The sequence below is a fragment of the Netta rufina genome, assembly GCF_964035555.1.
Source record: "Netta rufina genome assembly, chromosome: Z".
Lineage (NCBI taxonomy): Eukaryota > Metazoa > Chordata > Aves > Anseriformes > Anatidae > Netta > Netta rufina.
In genome coordinates, this window is record NC_140126.1 from 29874602 (window position 1) to 29895911 (window position 21310).

General features: G+C 39.6%; 1 protein-coding gene across 7 annotated transcripts in view; it reads right to left on the reverse strand.

The window, feature by feature from the left end:
* Nucleotides 1–21310, reverse strand: part of MPDZ (multiple PDZ domain crumbs cell polarity complex component) — a 105840-nt gene that overhangs the window by 28761 nt on the left and 55769 nt on the right. For 4 of the 7 annotated variants that reach the window (XM_084305242.1, XM_084305241.1, XM_084305239.1 and 1 more), the window contains exons 19-27: nt 19886–20167; nt 18926–19049; nt 13222–13420; nt 10235–10276; nt 5483–5587; nt 4584–4679; nt 3921–4098; nt 1647–1757; nt 1038–1121 (exon numbers count right to left, since the gene is read on the reverse strand). In XM_084305242.1, the coding sequence (XP_084161368.1) occupies nt 1038–1121; nt 1647–1757; nt 3921–4098; nt 4584–4679; nt 5483–5587; nt 10235–10276; nt 13222–13420; nt 18926–19049; nt 19886–20167 (1221 nt within the window). The remainder of the gene's footprint in view (nt 1–1037; nt 1122–1646; nt 1758–3920; nt 4099–4583; nt 4680–5482; nt 5588–10234; nt 10277–13221; nt 13421–18925; nt 19050–19885; nt 20168–21310) is intronic. The other 3 variants (XM_084305238.1, XM_084305240.1, XM_084305243.1) reach the window with 3 other exon arrangements.

Consider the following 21310-nt stretch of genomic DNA (forward strand, 5'->3'; position numbering starts at 1 on the left):
CCAGGACAGAATATGGGGCACTTATTTTTGTCTGAACAGGTATGTTTTAAACAATGTGCATAAAGCATGTCTTCTTCTACAGTCTACAGCAAGCAAAACAAGTGCTAAAATAAACAGTACTTTTCCTTTCACTTCTTTTTGCAAAATAAAACAAGAAGTAACAGAATAATTTTACTTTTTTTTTATTATTATTGTATAACTTGTGTTCAGCAATTTATTAATGTGTCCAGGATACGGAGGTATTGGGAAGCAACCTAGCATCTTGTAAAGCATAATGCTGTAACATAGATTGTCTGGGGCCATAACATGGTGACAGAGTAATTCTTACATGTACTCAGAGGTACACAGAATAGAGCAAGTATGAAACACAGATTTGATAGGTAACTGTTTACTAGGAAAATTATTGAACTAGTTTCTCACAACTTCTCTGCATTATTTGGGCTATTCTGGAATACACTTAGGAACTCTTTAACTACTACAGCAGCCCAAATGAAGTAAAAAAAAAATGGGGAAAGAAACGGACTCATTAGCCACATCACTTGAAAATGACTGCCATGCAGAACCATATTAAGTACAGCTATTGTGTGCAGGCAGTTAACTATTTGGGTGACTGCACATGCATGAAGACAGGAAATTCCCTTATAAGATCTTACTATGAAGTACAGATGCAAGTTTCAAATATGAACACAATAAATATAATGCCATTTACAAAGATCACAATGAAAAGCATGGGTATAGCAAGAGCATATGCAATGTTTCTGCTCACAAATAAACAGAAGTTTGTTAATAAACATTCAAAAATAATGCACAAACTTAATAATAGGAAAGAAAGAGAACAAAGAACTGCAATTAAAAAAGGAGCATTCTCTAAATATGAAAAGTTGTGATAAAGTAATGGTGTAACATCCATCCCAAACAGTGTTCTGAACATTCAGCAGAGGCAATATTGTTCACATCACAGCAAATGCAAAAGCATTACTTTAGTAACTTGAGTATCAATAACCAACATTCAACAGAGCTTTTTCATGCAACTTTACCTTTGACGACTGATGATAAAATGGGTTAGTAGTTTTCTGCCCACAGGGAGCAGAAGCTGATGAAGGGCTATAAAGAGACTCTGGCTAGGGAACAAGAGTTATGAGACAACTAGTAAATAAACATGCAATGTACACCGACTACAATGAGGAAGTTTAGTTTCTAGTGAATGCAAGCAACTATATTAAAGCTCATCAGCTTTTGTCTGCAACGTCCATGCAGCTTAGTGACAGAAAACTTCCGCGTACTTCTAGGTCCTTTCATTAATGTCCAATGAACATTTTAACAGGTGTTGTATTTCTGCATGCGCTCCTCAGACATGCTGTCAATCTCTAAGAGTTGATTTTAATTAGACTCCTACTCTGCCCCCCAACAAATTATCATTCTTGAGTCTTTTCAAAATAGTTTGAGAACGGCGTGCTGGAGGGTAAATCCAAATCCAAATCGATTTCATTCTAAACGGAAATAATACTTAAATCAAATCTTTGTTCCTGAAATAGCTGAGATGGAACTTTCAGGCTTAAATATCCCATTCCCAAACACCACCACGTTGAACATTCCATTCATCTATTACTACACAATATGTCTCTTTTCATATTTTTTATGCTTACCCTTGGTCTGCTTATAATGCTCTGTACCATAAAGACTACAGGATTGCCTGCCTTCCGTATGGCTTCCACAGCTTGTTCATGGCTGGCATCTCTGAGATCAATTCCATCCACCTGTAATTGGAAGGCCTCATCTTAACATTACAAGAAGCTACAAGAATCATGAATCAGCTTTGGGTTTTGGACAGGAAACCTCGTATAAAACCTAAGCCCAAACCTGTTGGTGGAAAAGCTTCCAATGACTTGGCCTTGTTTATGTCCCTCACACACAGGTTTGAGACTTCAAAGAACACTGAAAGGACATGAAATAAATGTCCATGATTTTAAATACAGAGTTTTCAACATTCCTGGTTCAGGTGCCATATTTTTTCCCCACAGGCAATGTAATACAAGAGACATGATAATATGAACAAGTTGCAGCATTTGCCAAATACTGCTGCCTATAAAACCTATCTCAGACTAACCTACCTCCCCAAGATCTTAAATTTCCAAACTGAAACTGGTTAAGCGCTAGAAGGTCTTTCATTATGAGTTATGATGTCTGTACTTTTTTTTTCTTTCTTTCTTTTCTTTTTTTTTTTTATTACTAAAAATACCAATAATGTAAAGCCAGATTCAGCTATTAGATGCAATCCCCAGAAGACAAATTTTCAGGTCAGAATCCATGAGCTTTCTCTCTTCTAAAATAAAACATTTACAAAGGATGGCTAAGGACAAATTTTTGCTTGGTTGCTCCATATCATGCTTTCATATATATCAGTGTCTTGTTATCCAGGTAAAAACCATGTTATGGTGAAATTAGCATCAGTGAAGCATTCTCACAATGACCACAATAAAAGCTAGAAGCTAACACAGAAAGGTTATTTGTTAGTGGTAATTCTTGCACACAGAGTTATAAAATGAGGATTACCCCTACCTCTTTAACTGTCTAACATAATCTTAAACTTAACTATCAAATGTAAAATACAGAGAGAAAGAAAAAGCAGTTGTGAGAGGGTTCTAAACCTACAAGGGACTGAACAATAACACTGCTTCTCTGCAACCTTCCATGTCTGAAATACTGTATGCGCTGGTAGAAAGAAAAGCCAAGAAAACCCTAAATATGCCACAACTTGAGAAACTGAAACCATCCAGTTAGTTAGTCATATTAACAAGACTTTAGTTACATAATTTTGATCACCCACTTTATCTTCTGCAAGCACCATTCTCAGAGACAATCACTGCATTCTTACAAAACCAAGCATTCAGCAATAATGAATAATTATTAACTTTGTAGCCATCAAGCAAAATTTCACCTCCCCATTTGTCGTCCATTGGAAAAATCTTCTATTTTGTCCAAGTAAGTGCTGCCTGCATTAATGTATTATTTCAAGGTCCTATATTTAGATCGTGCAGCAGCCACTTATCTCCAGTTTTAGTATCACTAGGTAAAGAATGTGCAGTCTGACCCAGGGATAGTATTAACATCTCCATCACTCTGCTCATTACGTTCTTACTTATGGACAATCAGATAAAAACATTCAGCAGGATGAAAAGAAGTACAGTTCCTGTGACATGGCATGACAACAGAAACAGGGTCATGTCTTATTTATTGATAACCATCACAGGAAAGACATCCCTTTCAGTACATCCATCCACCCTTAAACATCTTTGAACTAGAATGCAGAAATTGCTGCATAAGCACAGGATTGGATAAGCAGAAGATGATGAATCTAGATCATTTCTTCCCTGCAGCACCACCGGTTACACTATCTTCAGGTATGAACGCAATGCTCTCAACTTCCTTGCAACACCTCCGTATCAAATCCACCTTTCTATATGTCATAAGGAAAAAAAATAGTATCTTCCTTAATTCCTGAAGTGCACAAGAATGATGTGGCCCGAGTACAAATTAAAAGGGAAATAAGCGTAGCATTTATTTGCATGATGTCCTGTTCTCTGGCCATTTCTGTTGCTATCCAGTATGCAAAGGTAAAACTTTTTAGCTTCACCAAACTTAAGCTTTTTCCTACACATGCTGGTTTTATGAGAGGCAGGTAGAACTACTGTTTTTGTAGATCCCTTCTCCCATATCTATGCTTCAGGTTGTAAAATCAACTTAAAACTGCACACAGACATCAGTAGATGGTACTACTGTGTTTGTAACACAGTAGTACACTATGGCTCACGTGGTGACAGCTGTAGCAATTGCAGAGCTGTCTGCCCAAGACCAAACATCCATCTCAGCAACTCCTGAGATGCTGGGGGTACTAGATCCAAAAGGCACTCAGCTGGTACCTCCACAATCCGATCTCCCGTTTTCAGCGTTCCATTTTTGCCAGCTGGGCTGTCCTCCAGGATGTGTTTGATAAAGATCCCTCTCATCACTTCCCCATTACTCAGGCGGCTTCCCATCCCTCGTCCTCCAACAATGCTGATCCCCAGTGACTTGCTAGGCTCTCTCCAAAGTTCAACCCTGTTGTGACAAAACAAGGAGCAAAATAAATGATCTATTGTGATTGTGACGGTGCCAACTGAAGACTCCTGGATTTACAAGATGGTTTAAGAACATTCAGTAATAATTTCTCCTTGCCTAGATTTTTGTCTTTCAGTGAGTGAATCTATTAGATTGCTCAGAAAGTCTGTAATTGTGCCTGCTGTTGTTCACTTTATTTTGGCTTCTAATTAAAACTTTGTATCCTTCTCTTCATCTTTTCTTATTGGCTCCCAGACAGTAAGCCTGTCTGGGCTTACCAAAAATACATAAATAAATAGATAAATAAATAAATAAATAAATTACCAAAGCAATCAAGGAAAGTGTTAGATTGCAGGGATTTAGCCCACCAGCAGTAAAAATCAACAGTGAATTACTCTTGCAATGCACAATATATGCAACAGGTTTCAATTTTTTTGAATTTCAGATTAGATTTAGATTTTATAGTGTACAAGATCTGCACTTACTTTCTGGGCTGGTTCCAGTTACTGAAAGTTGCATTTTGAAGTTCACTTTCTTCTCCCTCCCCCTCTTCACGTTCTGGAAGCTCTGGGATTTCCCTGCTGATGAACATGAGCATGCAATTCATTTAAAAAAAATCCCATATAATCACTGTATTTCTCTGCAAAATTTCACATACAGGATCAGCATTGTATTTGTACACAGAATTCATATCAGTACAGAGATCTGCCTTATGAGAAAACTGTTAGAACACATACTGCATTCAGGGATTCCCCATCCATTTGTCTCTGATTTTACGTTGCCAACAACTGACAGCTACAGAACAAAGACCTGTATTTCAGAACTACAACCAAATGTATTTGCTTATTGTTTCCAAAATGGAAGAAATAACAACATAAAAATTCAAGGACAGTTATTGTTGTTGGACTTTAAGTTAAAGAAGAGAAAAATCGTTAGATGCTGAATATTTTGGCCTGTAAGTAATGAATTTTTGAAGGCAAGGAAGAAGATGGCAAAATTCATTCCTTGCAGTATACATTCAGGATAGACTATCAATACTAAATTCTCATGGTTGAAGCACAGAATATTTGTGGCAATACATAAATCAAATTGCATGGTATTTAAGAGGAATTTTGGATGAGACAGCATGCAATCTCCTCAGTGGAGAGAACAAACACCTATAAAATAGCCTAGTAAAAATGTCAGAAAAAAATTATTAACCAAAGCAAAAACTGTATTTTAAATAGACTTTTTTTTTTTTTTCTTAATGGAGGCTAGCCTGAGGAAAAGTAACCATTTATCAGCTCTTCTAAAAAAAAAAAAAAATTGCCATCCTGAACTATGCGAAGTGTATGCAAAAAGCTAAATCTAAGAGTCCTATGGGATAAAAACTCTTTTGACTCACCTGACTGTATGGGAAGGAAAAAGTTCAATGGGCACAGTTTCCTCTGTCTGTTGTTCCAAACTGGCTCTGTACTCTTCTAAATTTTCTGCTGGCACATATGTAATACTGCAATAAAATGGAACATGATTAAAGTAGTATGAGCACTGGTGGACATACCCTTCATGGGTGTGAGGAATGGATATGAGGATGTCACTCAAGACTACTTCATAACAGGCACTGCCTTCGGAATAAGGAGTTATATACAACCTTTGTGACTTTACAGCAAATAAGCATTTATGCTCAAATTAGACAGCTGAACAGCACTTGATTTTTTGAGAGTTGGCCTCAATATTTTAAGTACATGGTGCTTTAAGAGTGACTAGAGTGTAATAGAGACAATCCTGCTTCAGTCAAAACAGATTCCCCGTGCAAAGACAAACACTGGAAGATCAGCAAAATGTGAAGCACCATTACCATCCTAAAAGCTGGCTGAATATGCTTCTGGAAGTTGGTTTGCAGGTTTTGTGCTTTCTATAGAGGTTTCGTATCTGTTTTAGGTTTCCATGCTTTTGGTTAAAAATACTGCATGGCTTTGGACTCACAAACTTGTTATAGCAAACCAGTTAAGCTGCAGGGAGCAATCCTCTGCTCAGCTCCTTCCTCCCCATCACCATGCACTTCCAGCCAGCTTGGGACAGACAGACAGTTGTGTTTCACCAGCCAAATGACATGCTCCTGAAGCACTGGTGTAACTCAATCATGTGTGAATGCCAGAAACAGAAATGGCACAACAGACTGGGGAGAGAGGAACAAAGAAAAGGAAAAACATTAAGGCATGAAAAGTATTTCTTAAAAAACCTCCTTCTACTTCCAGAAACGACGCTATGAACTAAAAACACAAATAAAAGACATGGCCCTACTTTAGGCTTTTTTGAGTCAAAAACCTTTGACTGTCCCACATGCAGCTTAGCTATCAAAATGTGGTAACAATTAAGACTGTCAGAAAAAGAACACAAAAAACGTGTGTCCTATCATCCATCACCTAGATGCTGAACAGGAGAAACTCTCCGGTTATTTTGAAAGAAATTTCTAAATCATCTATACTGTCACCTGCTTATTTTTCTTTTCCTTGAGATCTGTTTTTCTGCCTTCAATTTTTTTTTTTTAAATACTCAAGTGTTACGTGCTTGACACAAAGTGTTCTCATTCTGAAATGCTGTGGAGTATACACTAGTGAACAAACACACAGCATAAGGTCAATGACCTAATATCTGTGTTTGCTGAGATCATTCCAGGACCAAGAAGTGCGCAAGACATGCAGCAGTTATTCTGAGAAGCCTAGCAGTGAAATGGAGAATGGCAAGAGGGAAGAAAAAAGAGTAATGATGCTTTTAGAAGTTCTTTAGTTTTTGCAAATAATCCCAACTACTTCTCAGCCATCTCCAATTCTAAATGTGGTAAGTTACAGCAAAGTCCTAGTATTATGGTCACAAAATTTTCACAGGGGCAAATGTTACTGGGGAACCACCACCCAGTAACCCCATAAAACTGCCACTATAAAAGCCAAAACACGTGCAAGCCGTGTTTCAAAGAAAGAAAATGCAGTTACAGCCATCAATTCCACTTCAATCAAATTCATTAACTTTTACCCCATAAAAGTAAGCAGAAAATAACATATTTTCCCTTGAAAGGCAGCTGCACTTAAAGAAACCAGAGTTGCCAGCAATGTTTCTGTTGGCTAGATGATCTCAACAGTCTCCTTTATGCTAAAATGTAGCAAGAAGCTGCTGTTCATAGCACAGATAAGAGAATGGCAAATGCCTTAATAGGAAATATATGTGCCCAGACCGCGCCCAGATGCAGAGAGGGATCGCTGACAGCAGAGTCCCCAACATCTTTCATCTCTTGTCCTATCCTTTTGAACAGGGAGCACTGGAAACTAAGAAGGGTTCTAAGGTCCAAGGGTAATGGTAGTCCTTACCTCATCCTGCTTTGCAACGCCAGCATTACCAATCAGCTAAGGGTGGGGCAAACCAGATGTGCTACAGGTTTCTGGGATACCATGCAGATTTTAATTATATGAATGAGTAACTGACATTGTGCTAGGACATTCAAAAGGTGCAGCTCAAATGATGCCTTCCATGCTACTTACAAACATCTCCTGAAAACTGTGTTATGAAGGTAAGCTTCCATTTCTGTGCTCAGCAGAGGAACCAAGAAGGAAAGAGGTTCACTCCACCATTTTAAGATTGTGTGTCTAAAACTGAAAGACTATCACCTAACTGATGCAGACGAATTTATCACTTGGCAGCTCCTTTATCTCTTTGGAAAAATTACATTATTCCTATTCTAGTGCTTAACTATGGTTCTAACTGCTTAATTCTAAGAACTCTAAGGAATATTAAATATGTATTTTTTCTCTTTGTTCTTATCTACAACTAAACACCAATAATTCCAATAATTCCAATAATTCCAATAATAGCCATTTCACAAATATAAGCAAGAACATCTACTTGCATTTTGAAAACAAAAAAGTGAGGGAAAGAAAACCAAATTGCATGGATCAAATGTATGAAAAGATATATTCTGTGTTGGAGTTCATCTTTTTTCTTGCTTGCTAATTTCTGAAGTTCAGTGAGCTGCAAAGCTTTCCTTAACTGCTCCTATAAGCTAAGCTATGTTATTGATGTGACTGTCCATGAGAATCCTTCTCCCCTCTCCATGCTATTGCTTTTAGCAATCCCAAGCACAAATACAGCCTGGGGAGAGAATTGATTGAGAGTAGCCCTAAAGAGATGGATGTGTTGGTTGATGAGAAACTTAACATGAGTCAGCAATGAGTGCTTGTAGTCCAGAAAGCCAACTGTATCCTGGGCTGCATCAAAACCAGTGTGGCCAGCAGGGCGAGAGAGGTGATTCTCCCTTTCTGCTCTGCTCTCGTGAGACTCGATGATCACAAAGCTGGAGCACTTCTCTTCTGAGGACAAGCTGAGGAAATTGGGGTTGTTCAGCCTGGAGAAGAGAAGGCTCTGGAGAGACCTTATAGCAGCCTTCTTGTACCTAAAGGGGGCCTACAGGAAAGCTGGGGAGGGACTCTTTGTCAGGGAGTGTAATAATAGTACAAGGAAGAATGTCTTTAAACTAAAGAGGGGTATATTTACATTAGATATTATGAAGAACTTCTTCACTCAGAGGGTGGTGAGGTGCTGGAACAGGTTGCCCAGAGAAGCTGTGGATGCCCCATCCCTGGAGGTGTTCAAGGCCAGACTGGATGGGGCTTTGAGCAACCAGGTGTAACAGAAGGGGCCCCTGCCCATGGGAGAGGTGTTGGAATTAGATCATCTTTAAGGTCTCTTCCAATCCAAATCATTCTAGGATTCTATGATTATTACTGAAATGAGAAGGAACATGCATCACCCAGCTCTGCTTAAAATTAGAGTTTTAGGGAGTATGTTTGTTAGAATTTCATTTTTGCTAAGTCTCTCTCTTTCCTGGTCCTTTCTTCTGTGAGACATGGCAAGGTCAGATTGCACTAACTGCATTATATTCCACATCTGCCAAGAATCTGTTCTCAGTTTAGTAGTTCATGGGCTGAAAGCCCACAGTGAATCAAATCCATCATTTGCTGGATTGCTATTGCAGCTCGGTTTTTGGAGGTCACAGCAAGGTCTGAAGATATCCATCACCATCCTGAATGCCTCATCATGTGCCAGGAACCAGACTGAGGTGACAAGAGTGCCAGAACATGAAAGGTCCTGGGAGACTCTGGTCAACTATGTTGACCCTTGTGCTTTAAGGTAGAAATAAAAATTCATCAAGGCATCTGAATGGCTCATCCCCAGAAAGGACTAACATCTGCCTTATTAAGTCACTGGGAAGGTAGTAAGAGAAACAATTGCTAAGAAATATGGATGAAGACACAGAAGAGAGGAAACAGGTGAATTGTCTACTATACGCAGGGCTTAATCATTCCCTCTTTTTCATAGCTGCACAGCTTGAAGGAGAAAGTACTCTGGTTTCCTTTTTTGGGAGCTACCACCCCCTCACCAAGATATGTGCTAGCAAAGAAAGCAGCGACAATGGAAACACCATGGTGTACATATGAAAACATCTGTAAACACAAGAATGCATGCAGTACATAGGAACATTTATCACATGCTTGACTGAACAGCCACACAAAACCTTGAAACACCAACAAACCAAGTAACAATGTATGGAGAATGTTCAGCAGAAATAACTGTCATTAATAATTAAGTTCTAATTTGAACCTTTTTATACATGAAGAAAGTAAAATATAAGTGCCACAGAAAATTTGACATTGATTAATCCAGATATCAGTACATTGTACTCAGGACAACTCTAACAGTGAAGCCCTGTAAAAGCACACACTCCCCCCACACACACATGCTCTGAACACATCTGGGGTGGCTGTCATTAGCAGTAATTGTTTTGAATGAAAACGTTTGTATTCTGGTTTTAGAAAATATGCTATAATCTTCAAGTTTTAAACCATTATACACATATATATATATTTATGTGTATATATTATATGTATAAAAAAAAAACAAACACAAAAGCACAAGTATACACACACATTTTTTTATATATACATCCATACATGCACATGCACACACAAAGACAGAGAGAGTATGTACCTATATCTGGATATATCCCTGACATTATTACAGATGTAATAAAAGCATGGCATGGAATGATTTTACAGACAAGTTGCAACACAGAGCCATAATGAGTTTCTGAATCGCCAATACTCACACATAAAAGAGGGCCTGATCATCAGCAGGTGCTGGAGAAGATCTAGAATGTGAAGCATACGATGCAGCATCTTTTTACAACGGTGTTAACAAATGTCACTGTCTCATGCTGAATGTGAGAGGCATACTTATGTAGTTAAAAGTGTGAGCTGCCATTTTTTTTTTTTTTTAACTTTCTCTTTTCTCTTTTTTACCATCTCTACTTCACCTATACTTCCCCCAGAAAGGATCTTTATTACTGTCTACAGCAGTGATTATTAACAAGCATGCAAAATAGAATTGCAATCTGTCTTCTCTTCCTTGATCAGGAAATCATCCCCACACTTTAGGTTAAGGCAGGTGAATTCTAATTCAGATTGGTGATTATCTGACAGATATTAGAAGCAGCTGCCTCTGAGCAGAAAACCTTGTCTATTATTACAGAAATATAAGAACTCCTGGAACGGTGGAGTATATGAAACAGAATGCATTCTGGTAAGGCCACACATCTGGTTTTCCACAAGCAAAGGGAAAAAGAAAAAGAATACATGAAATGGAACTACAGATTGTTGGCTCCTAAACTATAAAAAATTGGATTTCCTTGAATAAAATAAAAAAGCCTTTACACAGCAAGTAAGAATGGCTTCCTGTGCTTTTAGTAAACAACGTTTGCCACTGAAAGACAGGTTTGAAATTAAAATGTTCCTGCTTAATCACTTTTTGGGGTCAACCTGGTACCCCCAAAAAGTTCAGCTTAATAGTTAAGGTGTCAGCTTAATAGTTAAGGTGTCAGGCAGCCCTGTATGGATAAAGGAATAATACAACCACATCTGAGTGGTTGTACACCCTTGTTTCCCTAGCATCACACCAAAAAGATTAAATGCTTGGTTATTAGAAAGGTTGTCCCTTAGATCATGAATCACATTAACTGTGAAACAGTGTTTATATAGCTCTGGACCCCTCTTAGAAAACAGGAATAACTGTCATGAGATAGTGCTCTGTACCCCTGAATTCCTGATTTGGGACACATTTACCCACGCATTTGCATCACAGTATTTTTTCGGAATCTTGTACTTCTCCTAAAAGTGCGAATTACTGAAACGTTTATTTATGGTGATAAAGTAGATTTGTATCAAAACTATGTAGGCCAAAAAATATTGTCCTTATTCTTGCAAGATTCCTTTAGAAGCTAATAAAAGATTTGGAATTTTATTTGTCCGACAGACAAAAGATGGCTTCACTCTAAACTCTTATCATGGGAATGCACCGAAGAACATTAAACGTAAAATGAAAGCTAAAACTCTTAAGTCAGAATGTGAATACCTCAGCTTCTTACAGAAGGAGGTGATGAACTTATCTTTTGGACATCTGAATGTTCACATCTCATGAGATTTTGATATTTCCAATGTATCTGGAAAAAGACTAAGACTATAAAGCAAAACTTATATTCACATAGCACAAATAAAGAGCTATAAAAGGATAATCACAAAAAATGAACACATCTGTGTTGGATCACTTGACTATGGCACTAATAAAAGACTTTGCAGAAAAAATCGTGCTGTGGCATATGCGTATCTAAGCAGATGTACAAACATATTCGTGTGTACATACCAACTGATTTCAGTCATGGAAGTTGGAATTACAATACAGTTTGAAATCTTACAAGAATAATCAATATCAAGTTTTATCAACATTGACTTGCTCATATTCACAAAAGCATTGTCTATAAATGTAATCAGTTGTATGCGCAGAACCCACCATTCAAACAAGCTTGTATGAAGTCCTGATCTTACAAATATGACAGCTATATAGGTTGTATTAAACCTACAACCCACAGTGAAGATACCTTGCCCACCGGTTCTCAGAATGCCAGGTCTCTTCAAAGGTAGTGTATGACTGAGGAAGAAGCAAATGCCCTGCAGTCTGTTTTTAACAGATAGAAACTACACTGTTACACTGGGACTGAACTGACCATTTCCAAGGACACGTTCTTAAAAAAAAAAAAAAAAAAAAAAAAAAGATGTTTTTATTAACAACATCTCTGGTAATTCCATTAGCAGACCTGACCCAGTCCATACTAACATGGGTTTCAGAAAAACAGCTATTAGGTCTTTTTTTTTTTTTTTTTTTTTTTTTAATGCTGTAAACCCAGCACTGACAGGTCTGGAGCACTGGCCACAAGCTCAGGAACACCTCATTTCTAGATTGTGGATATATGGAAAAAGTTAACTCTACAACCATGACAGTTAGAAAGAACTGTACTTTGATGGAAAGTTGAATTTCTGTAAACTGAACTTGAGAAGAAGAAACTTTCTCATTGAACAAGTGGATTTTTCAAGACTCACATTAAATAGGTTTAAAGTATAATAACAATAGGTCTCCAAAGTATAGACATCTATGTACTATGTATGAAGACATCTATGTATGAAGGAGCAAAAGCTCCTTCATACGTATTAATGAAAACCTGGAAGTGTCTTCACAGAACAGCCCATTTCTGCTGTTTATTATAGATGTACTGACATTTTTTAAATATTACTTTTCTGCATTAACATCAGGTATCATACTTTCTGTCTGGCAGTCAAAGAAAAAATCCGTAAGAAAGGTCTCCATCAGATGAAATCACTTGTGCAACTGCCAGACAGTTAACCTTTCAGAAGCACAAATACCTTGAGGAAATCCTTACTTTGTTTAGCAGAATCATACTGTAAATGCAGAACTCTAACAAATCCTATACTTTCAATATGGACAGATAGGGCAGTAATGACGATGGAAACTAATCACAGCAATAAGTTTTCTAAGAACACCCAGAGCCTCCCACACAAGTGATTTTATCTTTCAGACTTACGAAGCTGTAATTCAATAGTGAATTATTTATCTGAAAGGGTAATTTAAAGATAAATCCACACTGTGAAAACAAACAAAATTCTGAATTAAAAAATCTGCATAAGTCTCATCAGATTTTGATTATTAGCCTTTTCCTACCACAACTAATGTTTGAGGTGTACCTACTTGATATCTGGTCCAATAAGCGAATGCCTTCTTAACATAGCTCGGGCCTGTGCATTGGTCAAGTTAGTGGTTGACTCTTCATTAATGGACAGGATGCAGTCTCCCACACCAATCCGTCCATCGCGACTTATCGAGCCTCCATGGATGACACTACGGACTATCATTCCTGAGCCATCTTTATTGGAACTTACTGTCATCCCTACAGTGAAAAAGGCATGAAACATGTAAGAGTTAATATAGTCTCTGAGCCCCAGTTCTGAATGACAAGACAAAGAAATATAACAAGAAGCTGGGAAGGCAGAATACAGCCACTCGACCTGCCAACGTCAGCAAGCCTGAATATTGCCCTTATTCTCCTGGAGTTTCTTTCTTCTAACAGGAGAAAGGAGTTACAAATCACAATCACAGTATCTTGACTTTATCTTATGTTATTTCATGTATCAAGCTCAATATAAGAAAACAAAGAGCAGCGGAAATTCAAAGCAGAAAATAAGCCAACAATCAAATAAGATCTCAACCAAAAAGGTAACAGAATGGCTTCAAAAAACCTGAATTTGTAATTCTGAGTAGTTCAGTGAGTTCATCTGCCACATGTCAGTTTTGTTTATGATGGTTCTTTTTAGGAAAAGAATTAAAATGATTAAAGGATTAACTAGAAGTACAAGGATAATATCAAATATTCTTAATCTTCTGTACAAAATTACGGCAGCCCATTGATTGGGCCCAGAAGAGAATCCTGACTTCTGCAAGAGCATGTGCACTACTGACAAATCTAATCCATTATTTGATTTACACAACAATCCTACCAGTGGTAAAGCAGGACAATACTTCTTGAGGCTTATATGCACCATTTAACTCCTTCTTTTCATGAATGGGAAATGAGACAGAAATGGTCTTCCCCCTACTCATCCATGGGGTATCCACTGGCACTTAGTTGCGCTGCTTGGTTTCATGTCATAGTGATTGTTTTTATATACATGGGTTCTCAGTATAATTTTCAGGGCAGCAATGCTCATGATAACAACACTGTTGACACTTCTAAGAAAAACTGTTCTTCACAAAGGCAAATGAAAGGTACCTGCAGGCCCAACAGAGTTTTCCCCTCAACATCTTTGCTGTGCCAAACTTGTTTTCACTACTTTTTGTGCACTGACCAACAAGAATGTTTTCCCTAACAAGTGGAAGCAACTGAAGCAAGACTGCCTTATACAGGAAGATTTACTAGAGAAAGAAGCAGTGAACACCCCACTTGTGTTTTCCTGGTTTTGCATGTAAACTTCAAGATAGTAAGCAATGGGAGTGAAGTTCTGTCTTCATCATCTCTTACATTCTTTTCCAGACTGAGCAGAAGAAGATGATCTTTAAGGTGAAAGCTACCCAGAGCAAAGCCTTCAAAGATACTGATTATAAGAAAATTCTAACCATTTATATATAAATATGACTACAGAAGACAAAGACTGAACACATTACTCTATGAACTAAAGACTGGGGGAGACAGGCTGAACAACAGAAACTGGCTGAACAGAGTTTAAAAAGCAGCTGTAACCCACAGGCTACCCAGATTCAGCCAAACACATAAACATCTGCCTATGTATCTATATAAGAGAAAAGAAATACTTAAAGAACAACAGTAATAGAGACACTAAACTTGTGGTTTATCAAATTCCTTACAGAAATCCTTACAAAAATCTCTTAGAAATCTCTTAGTGATCTTAGTTCCTCACATTCACTTGCAGTTGAAATCAACACAGTTGTCTAAGGTGTAAGAAGACGACCCTGACTAACTAGGAACTGTCCAATATGTGGACAAAAAGCTTGATATTGGCCAGCAGTGCACACCTGCAACCCGCAAGGGCAACTGCATCCTGGGATTTACCAAAAGAAGTGTGGCCAGTAAGGCGAGGAACATGATTGTCCCCCCTGTTCTGCTCTCATGGAGTACTGCATCCAGGTCTGGGGCCCCCAGCAAAAGAGGGATGTGGACCTGTTAGAGAAAGTCTAGAGGAGGTCACGAAGATGATCAGATGGCTGGAGCACCACTGCTGTGAAGACAGGCAGAGGGAGTTGGGGTTGCTCAGACTGGAGAAGAGAAAGCTCTGGAGAGATGTAATTGTGGTCTTTCAGTGCTAAAAAGGGGTTTATAAAACAAGATGGAGAGAAACTTTTTGCTTCAGCAGATAATGATCAGACAAAGGGAAATGGTTTTAAACCAAAAACGGAGATTTAGATTAGAGGTTAGGAGGAAATTCTTGACACAGAGTCTGGTGAGAAACTGGGACAGGTTGCCAAGAGAAGTTATGGATGCCCCATCACTGGAAATGTTCAAGTCCAAGCTGGATGGGGACCTGGGCAACCTGATCTAGTGATCTAGTTGGTGGCATCCCTGCGCACGTCAGGGCGGTTGGAACTAGGTGATCTTTAAGATCCCTTCCAACCCAGGTCTTTCTATGATTTTATGAATAAGCTTCTTAGACATAGGAATGTAAGCACGGGACTTCACCTGTAGCGCTACATTCAGCTCTGTGGCCCCCAGCACAAGAAGGATATGGAAGTATTAGAACAAGTTCAGAAGACTGCCAAAAGGATGATCAGAGGGCTCAGGGAGCACCTCTCCTTTCAGGACAGGCTAAGGGAGTTGCGGTTACTCAGCGTGGTTAAGAAAAGGTTCCAGCGAGATCTTAAAGCAGCCTTCCAGTCAGGGAAAGTATCGAAAGAACAAGGAGGAATGGTTTAAAAATAAAAAAGGGTATTTTAGATATTATGAAGAAATTCTTTAATCAGAGGGTGGTGAAGCACTGAAACAGGCTGCCCAGAGAAGCTGTGGATGCCCCATCCCTGGGCAAGGCCAGGTTGGATGGGGCTCTGAGTAAGCTGGTCTAGTGGGAGGTGTCCATGCCCATGGGAGGGTGTTGGAATTAGATGATCTTTAAGGTCCTTTCCAATTCAAACCATTCTATGATTCTATGACTTGAAGAGGACAAGGAGTTCTCCAGCCTGTTGTGCCTGTTAATGCCACAATGCACCTCTAGTCAGATGTTAGCCGATCCTGAGCTTAGTTTTTGCAATATGTATGAGTTGATTATGTTCGAACTAGATAAAAGGCGACTGAGCTATCCATTAAAGTTGAAGTTCACTGTTCACTCATATTGAGCGTATGTGTCTTCCTTCCGTCGACAACAAATTGGCGCCCGAACAGGGACCAGTCTGAATGGGATTTGGACACTGCTGGCAGTGATCCTGGGCCACGGTTGGATGGAATAAGGGAGGATCCGGTCCTGCAACGCAGCCCAGGAGGTGGAAGGGACAAGAATCCCCACACCCGCGTCGGGAAGGTGAAAGGGACGTGGAGTCCCCGCACCCGGGAGAGGATCCCGCCGGTCACGCGTCGCCGAGGTCTGAAAGGTGAAAGGGACCAGAGTCCCCGCACCTGCAGCTCGGAAGGTAGAAGGGAGTCCCCGCACTCGGGATGAGCCTATAAAGGGTCCCGCCGGAGAAGCGCCGCCAAGGTCTTTGCAAAGGCTGCAACTGTATATATAAAGGTATGAAAGACAAGCGGCGTATGATTTGCTCAAATGCTTTTTAGAAAAGCGGAGCATTTTAGATATAGATTGTAGGAAAAGATTTGCCAGGGTTATTAGCATATGCAGTAGCGCAGGATTGTTTTATCAATCCTGATACAGTTTTTGAACAAACAGAGTGGCGTAAATTTGGGGACAAATTGTTTGATGAAGTTATTAATGAAAATAAGGCTGCTAAAAAATTATTGAAGCCTTGGAGAACAGTCACTAACGCTTTAGCTACACATCAGGCTGAGCAGAGAGTCACTGCTGCCGCTACAGAGCGACTGGGATTGCCGGGAAGTGCTGGAGATAACGCTGCCTCGGGGCTACGGGGCAATGGGAGCCTCCCCCCCCTCAGTCACCGCCACGAGCAGCGCTGCGCTTGGAGTTCACCGTGTGGCGAGTCGGCACAGAGCAGAGGGACGGACATCAGGACCCTGCAGCCTGTCTGACGTAACCATGGAAGCAGCGGCGGCTGTGCTGCTTCTCTCTGGCATGTTTTTGATCTGTGGAGACCGTGCATGGCAAGGAGTACCAGCCAATGCTTTTGGAGGACCGTGTTACCTAGGGCGACTCACACTTTTCGCTCCAGATTTACACTCGTGGCAGAACTCGACAAGGAGCAGAAGAATTAAACGAGAACTAAAAACTTTGGGTTCTGACTGTAATGATGATGTAGAATTGTGGGGTCCAGCAGAAAGATTCTTTGCTTCTTTAGTGCCTGGTGTGGGAACTGCACACGCTTTGACTAACATTAATAAGCTTGCTTGTTGGGCTGTTAAACAATCAAATGTAACAACACAAGTTCTTTCTGAAATGTCACAAGATATGGAGAGTCTAAGACATGCTGTATTGCAAAATAGGGCCGCTATTGATTTCTTGTTGCTGGCTCAGGGACATGGGTGTGAAGATGTAGAAGGAATGTGTGGCTTTAATCTTTCCGACCATGGTTAGTCAATTCACGACCAGTTGAAATGGTTAAGGGATCATACACAAAAAATTGTAGTACAAGATAGTTGGTTTGAAGGTTGGCTTAAATCTGTTTTTGGGAACATGGGTGGATGGGTTTTGTTAGTTAAAGAGGGACTTCGCTTTCTACTTATAATTATATTGATTATAGTTGCTGCACGTATAATCTTTAACTGCCTAACTAAGAAACTGGAGCAACTCACAGAGAAGGTATTTGTAGCGCAAAATAAAAACGGGGGAATTGTGGAGGAATGGTTAAGTGAAATAGGACATGTGGATGTTGGGCAGTTAGGAGGCAATGGGCTAGTGAAGTACCGTACTCAACTCACATGAGTCTGGGCACGCACGCAGCTGGCTGAGAGCCAATCAGGCTCAAGGACACGATGCCCTTGAGCGATTGGGAAAGTCCCTAAGGCGGGACAGTGGCTAAAAGAAGAAGGAACTAACTGAAAAGAGCGGGAAGTGTTAGCCAATCCTGAGCTTAGTTTTTGCAATATGTATGAGTTGATTATGTTCGAACTAGATAAAAGGCGACTGAGCTATCCATTAAAGTTGAAGTTCACTGTTCACTCATATTGAGCATATGTGTCTTCCTTCCGTCGACAATAGTCAGAATGCTCAGGATGTTGCAGATTGAAGGTCTTTAAAAACCTGAAATTCTCTAGAAAATGATGACATCTTTAAGTCACAAATACTACCTATTAAATTAATTAATTATCTGATTTGCAAAAATACTGGAATTCATGATACATGTAAAAATCAGTATCAAGGAAGTGAATGGCTTGTTTAGATCCTTTTGACTAGCTTCAGAAAACAAGACGATTTCACTTTTACATGTATTTGAATCTGCAACTCTTTGACCACAGGTGGTTTTTTTGTTTTGTTTTGTTTTGTTTTAATCTCAAAACACAGCACTTGTTGGCCCTATCTTGTTTTTCCACTGCATTATGCACAGAAAATAAAAAAAACAATGTATGAAAACTGTACTGTTAACATTTAGGATTGACTAACTTCCTTTATAGAAAAAATCCTTAGTGAGAGTGGGCACCTTATTTGCTGTTAAAGGTGACAGACAGCAACTGGATTGACTAATCTTCACTGGTAGAACAGGAAACACAGCAGAAAAACAGAAAGGACGTTCCCGAACAATTTACAAAAAATATTAGGTACTTTACCTAGACTTGAATTGCCTTTTGCAATAGTGATGGTCTTCTCATATATATTTTTGACTGAATTTGGGGTTGTGGAACTTCCCTCCACAGATACTGAGCAGCTCTTTTCCATTGAGAGTACTTGATCCTAACACAAAGGAAAATAACATCAGTTCAGAATGCCAATATAGAAATATGACTAGACACAGACCTTAACTCATCTTACCTTTTACCAAGCTATAATTAATACAGATTCCTTATACAGTCACTAGAAAAGTCAGATCAAAGATCAAACTCATACATGTGCATTCACTATGTAACTTAGAATATATTGCAAAATACATTGTTAATTTAGGGACACCAGTTACACTCTTAAAATAGGTGGGATGAATTCAAGGGCTCACTGACTCATTCACCAGAGATGCCTCTCAATTTGCCAATACTAAAGTAACAAAGCTAATATAAAATTGCAACTCTTTTAAGAATTTCTTAAGTAATCACTGAATTGAAGGAAGTCATAGCAACTGTCATATAAAGAAAAACTGTATTTGCACACACTGGCACCACAGGCTAGTATGAAAGTTGAACTGTGCAATCTTGCATGAGCACCGGCATATAACTTCTTCCATATGTCCAGATCTGCAGAAGTTAACAGAAAAGCCTTGCTCTAGACCTCTGGTCTGCCCAATGAGTATACCATGCTCCAGCAGCGTCTTGTACTGTGAGTATGAGCACAATTTTAAACACCCACTGCATCTCCAGTCTCTGGGAGATTACTATCTTGAAGCTATAAATTATCTCCTGTTTTGGCTACGTTGACTAAATTCTAAAGTTTGATGTCAGCACACATTTATTTGACTTTCAGCATTACAAGCAAAGAACTATATGTGGGTGTTAGCCAGCATCAACCTCAGCAGAAGATTCTATCATTTAATAATGCCTTTACACGGCTTGTTTGTTTTTCATTATTAAAAAAATATTTACTTTTCCAGTGCCATCAAGCTGCATGGTAGTAGCAAGGCCTGTACTTTGTGCAAATTCTGTTGTCTGAGATGCAGCCCAAGCTTCTGTGTTTTCATTTTCATTTTGGTTGATAACCGAAACATCCAGAGGCAGATCCTTTTTAGTAAACGCAGCTGCAGTTTCCAGGTTTTTGCCTGAAACAGATTTTTGCTCTCTCACTCTTTCACTCAGATCCATGTTGTACAGATTCTTGTTGGATATATGGTAATCAGCTGCCACATTTAAAAATTCGTCTCCAACAGCCTGTTAAAAACAGGAGACAATAAACAACCATTATTATTTTGTAGTATAATTAAAATGTATATTTCATGCTAAAATCTTTAAGTAGAAATTAATGTCATGGAACTGTTGTGGTTTTGGCTGGAATAGAATTAACGTTCTTTGTAGTGGTTCACATAATGCTGCGTTTTGGATTTTTAATGAAAATAGTGGTGATAACCCTCTCATCTTTTAGCTGCTGCAGAGCAGTGCTCACACAGAGCCAAGGCCTTTTCAGCTCCTTGTGCTGCCCTGCCACCAAGGAGTCTGGGGACACACCAGGAGCTGGGAGGGGACAGAGCTGACCAAAGACATATTCCATACCACATTATATCATGCTCAGCAATAAAAGAGGTAAAGAGGAAGGAAGAGGGGTGGGAGGGGATGTTCGCAGTGATGGTGTTTGACTTCCCAAGAAACTGTAACGGAGGCCGCATCTGGAGTACTAAGCCCAGCTCTAGGCTCCCCAGTAAAACAGGGACATGGAACTACTGGAGCGAGTCCAGAGCAGGGCTACTAAGATGACAGGGGACCAGAGCACCTGTCATATGAGGATAGGCTGAGAGAACTGGGCTTGTTTAGCTTGGAAAAGAGAAAGCTGAGGGGAGATCTCATCAATGCATATAAATATTTGAAGAGAGAGCGTCAAGAGGATGGAACTAGACAGTTTTCAGTTGTGCCCACGCAAAAGGACGAGGGGCAGTGGGCACAAACTGAAGCATATGGAGTTCCAGCTGAATATGAGAGGGCATTTCTTTACTGTGAGGGTGACAGAACATGGGAACGGGTTCTCCAGAGAGGTTGTGAAGTCTCCTTCTCTGTAGGTATTCAAAACCCGCCTGTATGCCATCCTGAGCTACATGGTGTAGGTGGTCCTGTTTGGCAGGGGGATTGGACTAGATGATCTTCAGAGGTCCTTTCCAGCCTCAGCCGTTCTGTGAAATTGTGTGATGAGCCCTTCTTTCCTGGAAGTGACTGAACACCTGCCTGCCAATGGGAAGAGGAGAATGAATTTCTTATTTGAGTTCTCACAATTTTTGCCTTTCCAATTCTCTCCCCCATTCCACCTGGGGACAGTGAGCAATCAACTGCATGGTGCTGAGCAGCCTGCTAGGGTTAAACCATACC